Genomic DNA, 14754 nt, shown 5'->3' with positions numbered 1-14754 from the left:
CTCCCTCCTGGAGTTCAGAAGCTTCTGTGTAGGCAGCTCAAGACATCACTGTCCTTTTCTTGGCGCCACGTAACACTAAACGTCAGCTCTAATTAGGTGGCTGCTATCACAAGTAGGGCAACACAGTGCCAGGGTAAAAACCACCAGGGTAGTTCGGGGCTGGATATGCAGCTGCAACTTGAGAGCAGCAGTGCAAACTTCCCTGAATTGCCTTGCTTGTGAACCTCAGCCACGATCGGGAGAGACCACGCCTCAGTGACAAGGGCCGCAGTCCATTCCCCGCGGCCCAATTAGCCTCTGGCCTTTTCACCGACTCGTCCTAGGAGGGTGCTGAGTGCCTGCTGTGGCGATGTGAACACCTGGACTCTATTCAGGTCACATATGCCTAGAAGAGGAGGCAGATGGTTAAAAGCCCTGGTGCTGCTGAGCCGTCACCAAGCAGAAATGCTAAGCAGCTTCCATGAGGTCAAGGGACCGACTTCAGATCCGCACCAGACAGGCAGAAAGCACCCGGCCCAGGACTGGGCGAGGCGACCGGTGTAGCAGGTAAACAGCCCCTCGGTTTTAATACGTTTTAGCTCCTGTTTTTAAGGAAGCCAGACCCTCTTCCCCAGAGCCACTGGTTCTGCATCTGTGCTCCGGATGAGCAGGGCTCGACCAAAGCTTAAGGGGTGACTTTAAGCCACTTCCCCGCTATCCCGATTTGGAGTCATCTGAGCCAGGACGCGGCGCCAAGCTGAGCAGCCTGAAGACGGCTCTCCTGCGCGCGGGCTGTCCATGGGCCCGTGGGGCTGTCGGGCAGCTGGGGACCAGCCGGGTGCAGCGGCGCCCCGGGTCCACGCCTGGGTCACGCAACAACCCAGCCCAGGCACAGCAAGCAGCGCTAGGCAGAGCAGTGACGGGCACAGGGCTCGTGAACCGAGTCCCCTTCGGACACAAGCACGTTCTGTCCATCTCTCAGACGTCCTGCCCTCTGCACCAGCTTCCTTCGGTACGAGCGAGCCACAGGCGCGCGAACTGCTCGGGCTAGCAACAACACCAAGGACTTTGCCTCCCAGTGCGCGCGCCAGCCAGAGGAACACGATTCACCCAGCGCCGGCTTCATGCAGACACTAACCAGGCTGCTTCCCCGGCTCTTCAGCGTTGGGGTTCCCATCTCTTTCTGGAGTGGATGCTGGAAGAAACATACTGCTGGGCATCATCACCTCAGGTGTCGTCACCTGAGGATGGGGGGAGAGAGAAGAAAAAACAAAAACAGGAACATGTTTAAAAATCTTTAAGCAGCAAAATTAGGCTCCAGCACTGTAAAGCCAGAGGTGTCACTTTTCATAGCTCGCTGAAGACTTGTGTTTATTAGACAAAGCTTGCATCAGTCAAAAGTGTTTCTACAGTTGCATTCTGGACATAATTAGCACTGCACACTTGAAGAATAATCTTATTATTAATATTTTTTCTTTATGCAGAATTCAGACTTTGATCACTGACAATGTTTTGTCATGGGCTGTGAAACTTCTTGTGCAACCAATTAGGTAGATAAGTTGAAAGGCCCACCTTAAGCTGCTGAAAACATAATAAGGCCCCTAATTAAATCATACCTCGTAAAGTACACTGTAATCTTGAACCAGGGAGCATTGCAGCACTGTTTTCAAAGTGTACCGATGCAGGAAAAGGAGGGGCATGAGAAAGGAAAAGTACAAATAAGGAGAAAGATGACAAGAGAAAGGATGAATAAGGAAAGACTCAAAGGAGACAGCAAACTGTCTGCAATACAGAAAGCTTTCTGTAACCCTTTACAGGCTTTGATTGATGGCAAAAAACCCTGAAGCTTCCTCTTGGCTTTCTTCAAGATTGTATTGGAAAGCTGCAGCACCATTAGCACCCATGATTCAAAGGCCAAGATCCTGAAGAGTAAACGGTGAGTTTGGATGCTCCAGTTCCAAGCCTGAGACGCTAGAGGAGACAAGTTCAGTCTCAACAGATGAAGCCCCTTGACAGGATCTCAGGCTTGGCCCCCACAAAACATCCGCCACTTCTGAACGCCCGGCCGGCCGGCCCCCAGGGGCTAGCGGTCTGTCCGGCAATCGAGCCCAGGCAGCCCCAGGCGCCAGCATCAGTCCGCACAGCCTCCTGCAGAGCAAGCTGCTCGTCGGTCCCTGCGGCTCCACCGCACCGACTCAGGAGACGGGTCTAGGCCTGCTAACGCTCCTGCCCACACAGCAGCATGCGCACTTCAGCATGAGTCCCAGAAAATAATCCTGGAGCTCTGACGGCTGCGAGCTTCCTCCCACCTGCCAAGGGGACACTCTTGCCATCCCTGGGCTCGCGGTCCTCAGGTGCGTGGACAACCCCAGCTTACTCGCAGAGCCGTCTCCTGCTGTTCCAGCTACCGATGGCTGAAAAAGCAAGGCCGAGCGAGTCTGTAATACTCCATTTTGTTCACCTGTGGAAAGAAAGGGCTCCCTTCCCCTCCAAGGTATTCAGGGGATGGACCGCATAGGTTAAGTGATGAGTTGAGGGCACGGAGATGGTGGATTTTGGACAACCTGTGAACTGTTAGCAGGCTGCAGCTGAAAGACTGAGCACCTCTAAACAGGACTTGGGGTCTTTCTACCTGCGCTGGTGCAAGACCCACGTCTGGGGCCCAATCCTGCCTCAGCGAAAGGAAACGGGAGCCACTCCACAGAGTCGCAGCCGCGGCGGGCTGAGCGGAGGGACCGGGACGGCAGGCAGCCCGGCCAAGGTGTGCTGCGAGCCGCGCTCGCTGCGAGAGCAGGTGCAGGGCGAGGCAGCCACCACACCAGCGCAGCCATTTGTGCACCTGGCGCTGCCAGCATCACACAGGCAGGGGCTGAGAACGCCCAACTCAGCCCACCTTCTGTCCCAGCAGAAAGCATTCGGACGGCCGCGGGGAGCGAGTCACCAAGAAGCGAAAGGGCAGCGATTCATTTATAGCAGCCAAACACCACGAAGGGGGAACGAGGTGGGGGGCAGACAGAAAGAGGAGCTGTCCCTCTCAGTTTTATCAGCAGGGAAAGTGCTTTCCCAGATCTTTAGGAATTATGAAAAATAAATTATGAGAAATTAAAAAAAACCCCCCAGCAGAGTAGAAAAAGAATAAAATTATCTAACACCTCAACTGCACATCATTATAGAAAACTGTGGGCTTTTTATACGCATTACAGTAAGGCAGTCATCGCTACTAACAGACTCAGTACGATGGATCAGTAATTGTTTTCATACACTTTAATTAGAAAAACTCAGATGGCTATGAATAATAATGGAAAAGAGAGACTTTTGCACTTGAAAGGTTGAAGTCAATCAAGTGTGAATGACGGCAAAAAAGAAAAAAAAAAAAAGACACCAATTCATCAGGCCTCTGTTGTCTCGACGCGTCTTTAATCATAATTCCTGATTGGGATTCAAGAAGGCAGTAAGCAGCGGTTCTTTGTCTGCCTTCACCTTCCGTCAATTAACTCTCCCCGAAATATAATCATCAACCCCACATGCTCCTCTGCATCTTAATCCAGGCCTCCAAACCAAGAAGTCCTGCCCTATCTGTGTTTAAGTAATTACCTTTATCTACCTGCATCTCCGTAGCCGAGCTCAGCCCCTGCGTCCCCTCCTGCCCGCCCTCCACCAAAAAACAAGCGGAGGTAAATGAAATTGGTGCGGGCAGAAAATTCCCCAGAGGCAAAAAGGCAAAAGCCTGGAAGAGCACACAGAGATCCCAGAAGTGCACACAAGGCGCCTGCAGGTGTGCCAGAAAGCCACGCACGGGGGTCAGTGGCCACGGAGGTGCTCAAGGCGAGGGTCTCCGCGTGGCTCCTTCAGCCACCGACAAAGTTAGCACACTTGAGTTCGCCCCCGTGCTGCCCAGCCAGTCTCACTGGGCGAAGGCGCTGCCCGAGCAAGAATGGCGAGAGGGTCGGATGCTGCCCTGGTCACTTCTGTAAGGCCTCCCCTTCCACCGCTTCGTCTCTTTACACTGTCAAGCAGAGGAGCAGGGACAGGCTCCCTCCGTGTGCGCGCACACGTGCGTGGAAAGTACCTAGGACACCGCAGCTGCTTCTGGAGCAGACGTGAACGGGAGTACTGCACGGTGCCACGTGCTGGCTGACAGCCTCACGTGATCCCGCAATCCTCCGGACCCCACATTATGTGATGTACGATATACTCGTGACGTATTTAAACCACGCAACTCTCACGGTTGCATTTACCCCCAGCACAGGGTAAGCTCACTCAGGTGCAGGTCTCACACTCACAGCTCATCACGTCCCTGGGCGAGCCAGAGGGAGACCGTGACTTGGGCATCGGCTCTCCCTGGTCCCCAGTGCTGCTGCATTTAAGACCAGCTGCTTTCACGCATCCCCAACGTGCAAGCCCATACGAGCCATTAGCAACAGCAACACACAGGATACAGGCTGTGGAGCTGTGTCAGCCTGTTCTAACCACAGACCTTACTTATAGTATTATTTATGATGCCAAGAGCCTCAGTCGGGGAGCCGGGCCGCAGCGTGCAAGGTGCTGTAAAACAGCAAAAAGACGGTCCTTGCCCCAAAGCACTTGCAGCTCCTCTCCACTCCCTTCGCCGCCTGCCTCAGTTCTTCCCCACGCTCCTCTTGCCACACCGGACACGGACCGTGGTGCGTGGGGCTGGAGGCGAGTGGTGGTCTGTGCCGTCAGGCAGCAAGCACGAACCTTTAGGCTCTAGAAAAATCACACTCTCGAGTTCCTAACCTGACTGTAGCCTGCAGGAGCCACGGCACATGTCCCGGAGGAGCACATGCTAACATTTCCCAGGTCTCTCAGAGGTCATCCTTCCATACAATGCTATTGAGCAGGATATGAATGGTCCCCTTGAGCTGGGTCACTCTCTTGACCTCCCCGTCTGAAGCGAGGAATTTTTGTATAATAGAAATTAAAGATAGGGAAGAGCCGTCAGGTCACCCTCTCCATCCTCTCCGCCCGTGCAGACTTGCTGTATGAATGGGAAGATGGGGCTAGCTCCGTTTCCTGGCAGGGTAAACCGGCAGCTAGGTCCAGCATATACGAGCTCAGAGTTCGGAAAACCTGAGCGTGACAACAACACGCGCACGCAGCGCCCGTCCCTCGGAAGTGCTAAGAGCCCTTTCCCAGCCGGAGCAACCACGCCGACTCCGACGTAAATTCACGGAGACGGAGACGCAGCCGCTCTGGGGGTGGCGGCAGACAAGCCGCAGAAATCACCACGTAACTGCGAGGAGAGGGCACCCTCAGGCAGAGGCTGGGGCCTGCCCCGCCTGTCTTAAAGACTCCCCTGCAACCTGCGGGTGCGTTTGCTCCTCCGTGGGGAGACGCCGAAGCGGCTGCTGGAGGGCGAGCCGCGCTGAAACGGGTCGGGCAGGCGAGGGACCGTGCCGCGGGACCCAGATGCTGGCGTGCGGGGCCCTGCCGGCAGTGCCGGCCTCGCTAAACGGCAGTGAATCATTGCTCTCTCACGTTCCCCTCCGCTGCCGAGCTCCCTAGGCCTCAGCAAAGCACCTTGCTTGGGTTTTTAGAGAGCCCCGTGCCATCCGAGGCCTGGGCTGTCCTCTGCGGCCAGCTTCGGCAGGTCCGGCTTGCAAGGCACCGTGTCCGTGCTAAAGCCACCCTCTCCAGACTGACCCTGGCTGTGCAACACGGGTGTGGGAGAGCCCGCAGCCAAGGGCCCAGCGCTGAGCAGTGGCAACGGCCCGGTCTTTAGCGCCTCACCTGTGCCTTCCCCGCACCCGCCAGGGGCCTGGGACCGACCCCAGGGAGGCTCCAGGCTGCTCTTCATGGCTTCCCCAAAATGGCTGGACACATTTAGCTTTAAAAATACAATCTCTTGAAAGGGTCTGAGGAAATACATTACTCCCCCTACGTCCATGCAACCAGGGGGAATGCACATGCAATGCAAGGTTCCCGGACCAGACAAAGGAGGTAATTTCCATTACAAAGAGAGAGAGAGAGAGAGGGTGCTGGAGTGAAAAGCTTCATTAGACTCAGAGAGGCAAAGCGATGGCAGTATACCAAGGTCACTTCTAATTTAGACCATCTAATTGGCAAACATGGCTCCAAATGGCTATCATCTCACAGGGCTCAGAATTAATGAAGCCCGATTATTTTCATTACCTTCATCCGAGATGGAGAATGAGACACAGAGTAAGAGGGAAAGGGGGGAGGAAGAGGGGGCGAGAGGGAGGGAGAGAGAAAAATTGAATGACAGCAGAAGGGAGAGAGCAATAAGAAGAGACAATGGAAACGGAGAAAAGAGTGTAAAGACAGCGCGAGAGAAGTGAGGGTGGCAGAGATAGGAAAGAATCACTTGGGGAGCGGGAGCGGGCAGAGATGAAAAGACAGCTGGGAACAGGAAGCGCTGGAAAGACACCTTAAACACGGGAGAGGAAAACTGACACAGGATTAAATGGAGGGGGAGAGGAACGCGCGGAGAGATGAAGGCAGCCAAGGGGGAGGGAAATTCCCCGTCTCGGCAGGCTGCTGGGCGAGCAGGCCCTTCTTCTACCAGGAGCCCATCAGTCTTGTCAATCGGCGCCCGCCGCCGCGAACTGCACTTCACCCTCATTAAGGAGCTCTCTGCCGAAGCGGCGCAGGCCCGCGAGCAGAGACGTGGCCGTTATGCGGGAAGACAACGGTTACACGGGTTTGCAGCAGTCGAAATGCCACCGACAAACGTGCCACGGGCATGCAACAGCTTCGTGACACGGGGACGGGCCCGAGCAGCCCGGGCTCCCGCCCTCCCGAACCTGCAGGGCGCGGGGGAGAGGTTCGGGAGCGCTGCCGCCCGCGTGACCCCCGCCGCGGCGTTGCGTTGCACCGCGTCTTCCCGGGTGGCCCGGTGCCGGGGCCGCCGCGCGCTCCTCTGCTCTGCACGAGCCTCGCGCCCACCGCCGAGCGGCTGGCAGGGCACGCGGGAGCACGAGCTCTCGGGGCGGAGGGGAGGGGACCGCTGCCGCCGACGCGCGGCGGAGGGGCGCGGGAAGCGCAGATATGAGATGCGGAGCATAAGCAAGCAGCCGTTCCTATGGCAACAGACATATTAGACACCGCGGTCCCTGCGAGGCGTCTGATAAGGCGTTATTAACTGGAGCCTCCTCCAAGCGCGTCGGAAGGGGCCCGGGCCGCGACTTCCTCGCAGCGAGCCAGCGCGCTGCAAGCCGAGACGGGGACCGCGCCGGGGACACTGCTGCGCCTCCCGCTCTCCCGGCACGGCACGTGGAGCGCGGGAACGCGCCTGCCTGGCCTCAGCCCGCTCCATTCAAAGCACAAAGCCCCCCGCCCCAAGGGCAATGCCCCCAGACCACAGCCTCGGGGGGACGTCCAAATGAACCAAGACAAGCACTGGTCCCGGCTGCAAGGCGATGCCCGGCCTTTCCTTCCCGATCTCGGCAGAAGGCCCGAACCCGCCCCGGGCGGGACTGGCCCTTCCTACGCAGGACTTGCGCGGACCTGACCCAATCACTTCTGAAACCCATACGGGAGCATCGGGGCTTCTCCCTCGCACAGGAGCTTGTAAATAGTTGGGAGAAGGCTGCGTGTCGGGGTGATGAGGCACTCGTGTCCGGTTGCAGCCCGGCACGTCTCAGTTTGAATACGGCGTGCCCGACGGACTTCATTCTCCACAGCTAGGAAAAGCAGCAAGTGCAAATGAGAAACAAGGAAGATCAGAGTGGGAACAGGATGACGGGGAACGGGAAGAAAAACCGACTTGTACCCTTCTCATTTTAGGCAGACCGAGCCAAATGCTAGAGGTGGAAAACCTGGCTTCTAAAACTGCACCCACAAATAACACGGTTTAGAAATCCAGCTCTGTCCTAATTGCAGGCAGGATTTAGAGACTGTCTTTTAAAGTGTGCCTCTAATTCTGCCTGCATTTAAACCTGGCACCGGAGAGAGGAAAAGAGCATTAGGCCGAAATGTATAGTAAACGCTGCACGAGGAAAACATCTTGGGGGAAATCTGGGCATCTCCTGCTGGCCTGCACCACGGGCTGGGAAGCTGCAGAGATCTCTAGGCCCACGGGTCTACAGACCCAAGACATGCACACCCATGTCGGGGAGACGTCCCTTTTAGCCCGTCCACCACTGGGCGTCACTCAGAAAAAGAGGATCCGCTGAAGCTACGGACATTTCCCATCACGCGCTGTAAGGAGAACTTCCTTCTCAAGTTAGCTGGAGAAAAGCCTCCATCAGAGACCACGTGAGAGCAGGACTCCCGGGTCTGACACCTACAGCAGCGATGCAGAAGAGAGAAAAGAAAAGAAGTCTGACATGAACATCCTGGTCCTGAACCATACTCTGCTGACCTCAGGCTTTCGCCATGGGCCTGGAGGAACGGCGCTGGCGCGGACGGACAGCCACGTGACGGGACAGCCACCCTGGGGAGAGCATCACAAAAGTGGCTCCACTCTGAACTACAGGTTTTGATGCAAACTTAAACACTGGCGTTTTAACCAGTGAATTTAAGGGCCTCTCTAGCCACGCAGTAGTCCACCTCACCTGTGCCAGGTGCAGGCCGTCTACACCGTTGTTAAAACTACCCTTAAAAAAGTAACCTGTTACACAGGACAAGTATTGCTGCTTTGGACTGACTGCTGATTTCTCTCAGAAGCAACACAGCAGACGTCCCATTTAGTCCCCTGATGATGATTTTGGATAAATGACTGGAGTGCAGAGTGTGACGTTTGTCACAGCACCGAGTCCCACGACAGCCCCAGCCTGTGCTCGGGACAAGCCTGAGAAGGGAAGCAATCATACCACTTCCCAAAATTACGTTTTAAGCAGAAACCTGATCCCCGATTTCCTGCAATCTGTCACTCTACCAACCCTGGCTAGCCTGTTAGGCGAGCGTGTGCGGACATAGCAGCACAACTCAATCACAGATCAATGGGTGCATCTCCCAGAAGCCGATCCTCTTCAGTGATCATTAAGGGGGTGTTTTATTGAATAACTGCCCTGGGGTCTCCGAGGAAGAGATTTCTCCTTTAATCCAGTTCCCCGACGGTGCAGAACCCCGCAATGCCCAACGCGGAGCACTGGTCTCCACGGCCAGGACAGCACGGGGTGGGAAAAGGCAAGCAGCCACAGCTCTGGCCGGAGCAGGACGCTGCCTGCTCCCACGCGTGACAGCACTGGTCCGTGGCATCTGGCAATGCTGAATCCGCCTCGCTCCCCCGGGGAGGCAGCGGCTGCCCTCGGACACCCAGACACTTACCGTCATGATGAGTTTCTCCACGCAGTCGGGCGACACGCTGTGCAGGTGTGTGAGGTGCAGCTGCAGATGGATCTTGTTGTTGAGCATGTCCTGGCAGAGCGGGCAGCGGAGCATGGGCTGCACCGAGTGCTGGGTCATGGCATGGACCCGCAGCCGGTTCACATCCGTGTTACTGTACTTGCAGTACGGACACTGGTACATCTGCAGGGCGAGACGAGACACACCGCACTGACTAGAGCACGCGACTGCCATAGGCACCGCTCACACTTTCTCCTTCCTTATCGCTTGACTCCAGTAATAACCTGTGCCTTTCTCCCACCATCCAATCATCACCTTTTCATCATCACCTAATTTTATTTTCCTTTTTTGCTCCCGACACCTACAAAGCAAATCAACTGCCTCTAGGTGTTTACCGCTTTCCAGCCAGTGCTGCTTCCCTCCTGTGCCTCACCTGCTCCGGTTTGGTCTCCTCTGAAGTTTTTGACCATTTAGAGGACAGAGGTGACTCAGAGCTGCTGGGAAATGACATGCGTTTGGAGGATGCTGGGGACTCTGTCAGCTCCTTTTCTGCCTGGCTGGCTGCTGGTGCTGCAACACAAAAAAAGGAAAGAAAGAAAGATTTGCATTGAGGTTTACACTGGATGCAACATCAGTAATTCCATTTGTACTCTTCCATTTTCTCACCATGCACGCGCAGGATTTGAGAGAGGACGAACTTCTGGGCTAACCTGCATCTTACCGCACATGCCGAGAGAACCCGAGCGCTTCCTTCTTGCTATCTGCCATTACTGGCACTAAGAAATAAGGGCACCGTGACGGATTCTTTGCTATAAACAGAAAAAAAAATCACGCTCGCCCACTTGGGCGTGCTCAAACCAGCTTAAAAGCCAGCAGACGGAGAGGCATCTTCCCTGGCACTTGCACCTGAGAACACGTGGCCGGGGTTTCCACGGGCAGGTGGATGCACACGGGTCGAAAGCAGGATTCGCGCTGCCGCCCTGAGCGTGCGGAGGGTCCCAGACGGCGCAGCAAGCCCCGTGCAATGTGCTGGTGTGCAAGTCGATCGAGGACCGTGACAGCACGACACAACGATTCCCGCGTGGGTCGTGGGATCGGCCCCACCTTCTTCGACGGGCGGCCGCCGGAGGCCGGCGGGGAAGGCGGCCCCGATTCTGGAGAGGGCGGCGGTCACTTTGTGCGTGACCGCAGCGGGCGGTCCCGCCGGCATCCCCGCGCAGCTGCTCACGTAGAGGCTGGTTTGGACGCAGACGCCAAGTTGTGCTGGATGCAAACCAGAACCCATTAACGGAAAACCAATTTTTATTCCTTGAAGTCAAAAACAGCGAACAAAACCAGAACCTGCGCAGAAATTATTCCAGGAAGTTGGTCCGCTTCCCAGAATGCCCAGCGGGTGACCTTTAACCCCGCGGCTCGGTAGCCTGGAGTACGCTAGTTTGTAGGACATCTATTATTTAAAAACTATAAGGACAAGTGTATTACACAGCCCCCCCAAACACACATTCATAACAGTACTTTAATCTGTCTCGAATCGACTTCAAACCCATTTCGTTCTTAATGGGAGTTATTCATTTTCACTTGAAAGGTAATACATGACAGCTGGATATTTAACATGATGGATTGGCTGCCGATTAACTAGGTGCTGCACCGTTCTCAGGCTGGCTCCCCACGCCCCGCGCCCGAGCCTTGCCGTGGGACCGGCCACGGCCACGCTCAGGAAAGGCAACCGGAGCACAGCTCGGGTACGTTGCTCCCACGGCCAGGACCCTTTCACAGCGACCAGGCTGGGATTTATTGAAAGACGTGCCTCGTGGAAGCCAGAAATACAATGCACGCATCTAGCCTCCATCCCCTCCTCCTCCAAACCCCAGCTCTAAGCAGTATTTACAATACAGAGACTACGAAACCACGTCCGGGAAATGGAAGCAGATGCTACAAATGGAGAAAAAAAATGGAGAGAGACTCCACGCTGGTCTCGAGGGACCTGACGAACAGCAGGGCTCCTGACCCGGCCCGAGCGGCCAGAGTCACCGCTCAGGGTTTCGTCCGGTGGCTGTCAACGCAGGCCACTGCTGTCCCGCTGCACCCCGGACACGTCTCCCACGCCCCGCCTCTGACCGCAGTCCACACCTGGAAAAGCACAGCGTGCTTAGTGTGAGCCCCAGGGCTGGGACTCGGACCTTTGCGCGGCTCGTCCTGCCCGGAGGAGGCCAACCCTGCAGTTCGTTAGCACAGAACACGTCAAGGCTGCCGCGCTAAATCTACAGACGTCGAAACACGGCGCCTTTCTGCTCCCTGCCAGGGAGACGGGCTCCGGGTCTACGCTTGCTGCCCGGATCTAAAGTCTCCCTTGTGGGTTACAGCTGGAAATCCATTAAAAAGGTTTCTACACAACTGAAATGTACCTCTTTTCCTCCCCAGGAACGGTATCACCGCACGGTACAAAATGGGGCATGGAGTCTGTGGGTGAAAGCTGCCTGTGTTTCCCACCCCCGACCGAGGACAACAGCCGTCCGCATCCAACTGGAAGCAAAGAGCCCCAAGCAGCGGCCCCCGCTCGGGAAGACGGACACGGAGAATCCCTAGCAAGAGCCCACTTGCCGCAGCAGGTAGAGGACGGCCCAGTGCTAAATTACCTTCGTTGATCTTTGTGCAATGTGAGCAGAGCAGACCCAATAAGGAGGTTAACTACTGCTGACATGGTCCACTCCTCCATTTGACCTCAGACTTTAAAATGTCAACCACAATCAGGAAGTCGGGCATCAGCACGAGTCAGGCTGACGATCCCCAAGCCGTGTCTGCGTGTGGCTAGGGAGCGGCACGAGCTACGCTCCCTTCCCTGCCGCTGGAGGCTCGAACGACCGGCTCCGCCAAGATTTAGGATCCCTGCACGTTGCTCAGCTCGGGCCGGTAATTTCGTCTGCCGCATGGTTTTGGGAGGAACTCTCCGGGCGCCGTATCCATCAACTTGTGCGTCAAGGCTCTGAATCTCGGTTATTCTACGAAACTACCGATTAGGGCTACTGAGAGTTACAGGTGGAAATCGCCAACGCGGCACACGGCAGGGGAACAAGGACCGTGCTGCAGCGAAAGAATGATGAATGCAGCCACGGGGAAGTTGCTAGCGACACTTTTCCACGTCTAAGAATGCAACTGCTTCATAAACGAAGCACGGGCCAAATACCGGCACAACTGGATTTGTCAGAAAAACAAATCGCCGTTTCAGAGCCAACGCGCGGTGAAAATAAGCTTTCAGAAATGTCCAAAACGCGATGTCCTCTCCTTCGACAACCAGACTTGGGGTAGTGCCTCCCAGACGACAGGAGGCCCGGGCTCTCATCTCGGTGGTGCCTCTAACTCCGTGCATTTGCAACCCTGGACATGTTGCTAACAACCGCGTTTTCAGAAGTAGCCGGTCATTTCTGGGAGCCTTGATGGGATTTTGTTCGCGGAGGTGTTGAACAAAGGCAATTCTTTCTGACGCCAGTCTGGTGTCGCGAACCGTCAGCAACTCTGAACATCAAGCCGCAGCTGTCTGAAGCGTGCATCCTACGTTGGCCGAACTGGATCACAGACAACGAGGGCTGGAAGGGAGCTCAGGAGGTCACATCTAGTCCAACCCCTGCTCCGGCCCCAGCCCCAGCTACATCATCCCAGCCGGGGCTTTGTCTGCCCGGGTCTTCAAAACCTCCAGGGATGGATCTAGACTCCTGAGCTGAGCTGGCAGCTCCGCATTGCCCATGGGCACGGGGCTTCCCTGCAGACGACGCAACCTGCTTTTGGAGCCGCCTGTTGAACAGGGCGGCCCTCGGCAGCCTCGGGTATCTGGGTCTGGGGCCTCCAGGTGACCCCTCCCCATCGCTCTGACTTGCGCAGGAGACCCGGCTGGCGCTAAACATCCCAGAATTGGGGAAAGTGAAGGGCAATTCAAACACGTCCGTTCACTTGCCCCAGCTGCGACATGCAGCGGATCGGGCCCGTAAACCTTGACCTCTCTAAAGCAGCAATACGAGCGCTTGCCTACTCCAGGGGAGGGGGGAGAGGAAGAAGCGGCTACGCTTTCAGCGCGGTCTGAAAAACGTGCTGGGACGCTGGTGCTAAGGGTCCCTTTAAAGGTAAAAACACCCACTGGGCTACCAGCAGTGGGACCACAGCTTCCTGCTGGCCAACAACCAAGCGAGCCTACTCCGTCGCAGCCGAGCACACAGACGATCTCAGGGTCCGCTATCGCGGAGTCGATGGAAGCGTCCGCAACGGAGGAGCGAAGGACTCTGCGAAGAGACAGACGGCATTACTCGCCAGCACGCCCGGCAGACCACGTGGCCCACCGGTCCGCGTGTGGGCTGGGCTGGGCGGCCCAGAACAAGCTGAAAAACTTGGTTCTTGCTTTCCTCCAAGTCCCTGCTCCAGAAGGGATGCAGCACAGACCTTGCCACCGCTGGCATTCGGGAAGAGATCAGGACTCCTGGAAGAAATGAACCAAGAACGTGGCAAGTGTCCCGAGTCCAGGGGGCTGCGTGTGGAGACGGGCCCTTTAAAGACTTCAAGGACCAGAAGCATTTGAGGACTTGGCGTCAGGCCTGTTAATGTCGATGAAACGGAAAGAAAGATTGAAAAAAGACATTTCGCCGCCACACAGCAAAGGGCCGGCATGGCTGCGAGACAGGCTGCCGAGGGCCACTCCTGTTGCTGGCTCCTGCCGTGCCTTGCTTTTCAGCGCCGTGGAGGATTTTCTTCCTCCTCCGTCTCGCAGGGTAAAGCGCCCTGAGAAGCGGTCGCCCGTCTCTCTCGGCGAGCCCGGGGGGTCCCAGAGAGCCAGCTACCCTTGATCCTTGTGGGAGGCCAAAGGCAGTCGCCACCCCCACCTTTCAACCATCAGACTCTCTCAGCTAAAGTACCACTGACAGCCCCTTCATCTCAACTTCCATCTCCCAACCCAGCAACATAATGGAGGAGCCAATTAAATGATTATTAATTCATGCTGCTTTCCGTAAGCCAGAGGTTCTCGTCTCCCTGCATTCCGTAAACCAGCTCGCCACCTGCCCGACAAATTTACAGCAGGGTTTTGCTATCTCCATTGATTAGGGAAAAAAATCCCTTCCTCCTAGCTCAGCAGCCAGCCTTGGCGAACTTTTCAGCCACGCTGCAACGCCACGCGCCCCTGGTCCGAGGGCAGCTGAGAGCCTGCGGCAATAGAGGGGGCTTCCTCTCCAGCAAAAAGGTCCTTCAGACCTCCCCCAAAATCTTCCAGGAATGACCCGCGCAGGGTCACAAAACTTTGCACCGGACGTTAGCCCGCAGAGCGAAGTCCGGCCGCCTTCTGTGCGGACAGCGTTGCGGCCACAGCTGCTTGTGGGGGAGCTGGGAGGATGCTGCAATGGCTCAGGGGCTCCTTGAGGGAACTGCCGGCCATTTCCGGAGATCCCACGGGGCTCGCTCATCCCTTCTTATTCCCGCGGGTTTTGGAGCCTTCTCCCTCCTGCTCCGGCTGAGGCAGCCGAGCCG

General features: G+C 56.3%; 1 protein-coding gene across 4 annotated transcripts in view; it reads right to left on the bottom strand.

Moving 5' to 3' along the window:
- ZFHX3 (zinc finger homeobox 3) overlaps nucleotides 1-14754 on the bottom strand; it is an 813079-nt gene that overhangs the window by 17611 nt on the left and 780714 nt on the right. For all 4 annotated transcript variants that reach the window (XM_059714010.1, XM_006258819.4, XM_059714011.1 and 1 more), the window contains 3 exons: nucleotides 9683-9819; nucleotides 9232-9432; nucleotides 1118-1220 (listed from right to left, as the gene is read on the bottom strand). In XM_059714010.1, coding sequence (XP_059569993.1) covers nucleotides 1118-1220; nucleotides 9232-9432; nucleotides 9683-9819 — 441 coding nt within the window. The remainder of the gene's footprint in view (nucleotides 1-1117; nucleotides 1221-9231; nucleotides 9433-9682; nucleotides 9820-14754) is intronic.

Source organism: Alligator mississippiensis, chromosome 10 (genome assembly GCF_030867095.1).
Source record: "Alligator mississippiensis isolate rAllMis1 chromosome 10, rAllMis1, whole genome shotgun sequence".
Classification (NCBI taxonomy): domain Eukaryota; kingdom Metazoa; phylum Chordata; order Crocodylia; family Alligatoridae; genus Alligator; species Alligator mississippiensis.
Note: the sequence above shows the minus strand (reverse complement) of the source record. Positions and strands in the feature narration are given on the sequence as shown.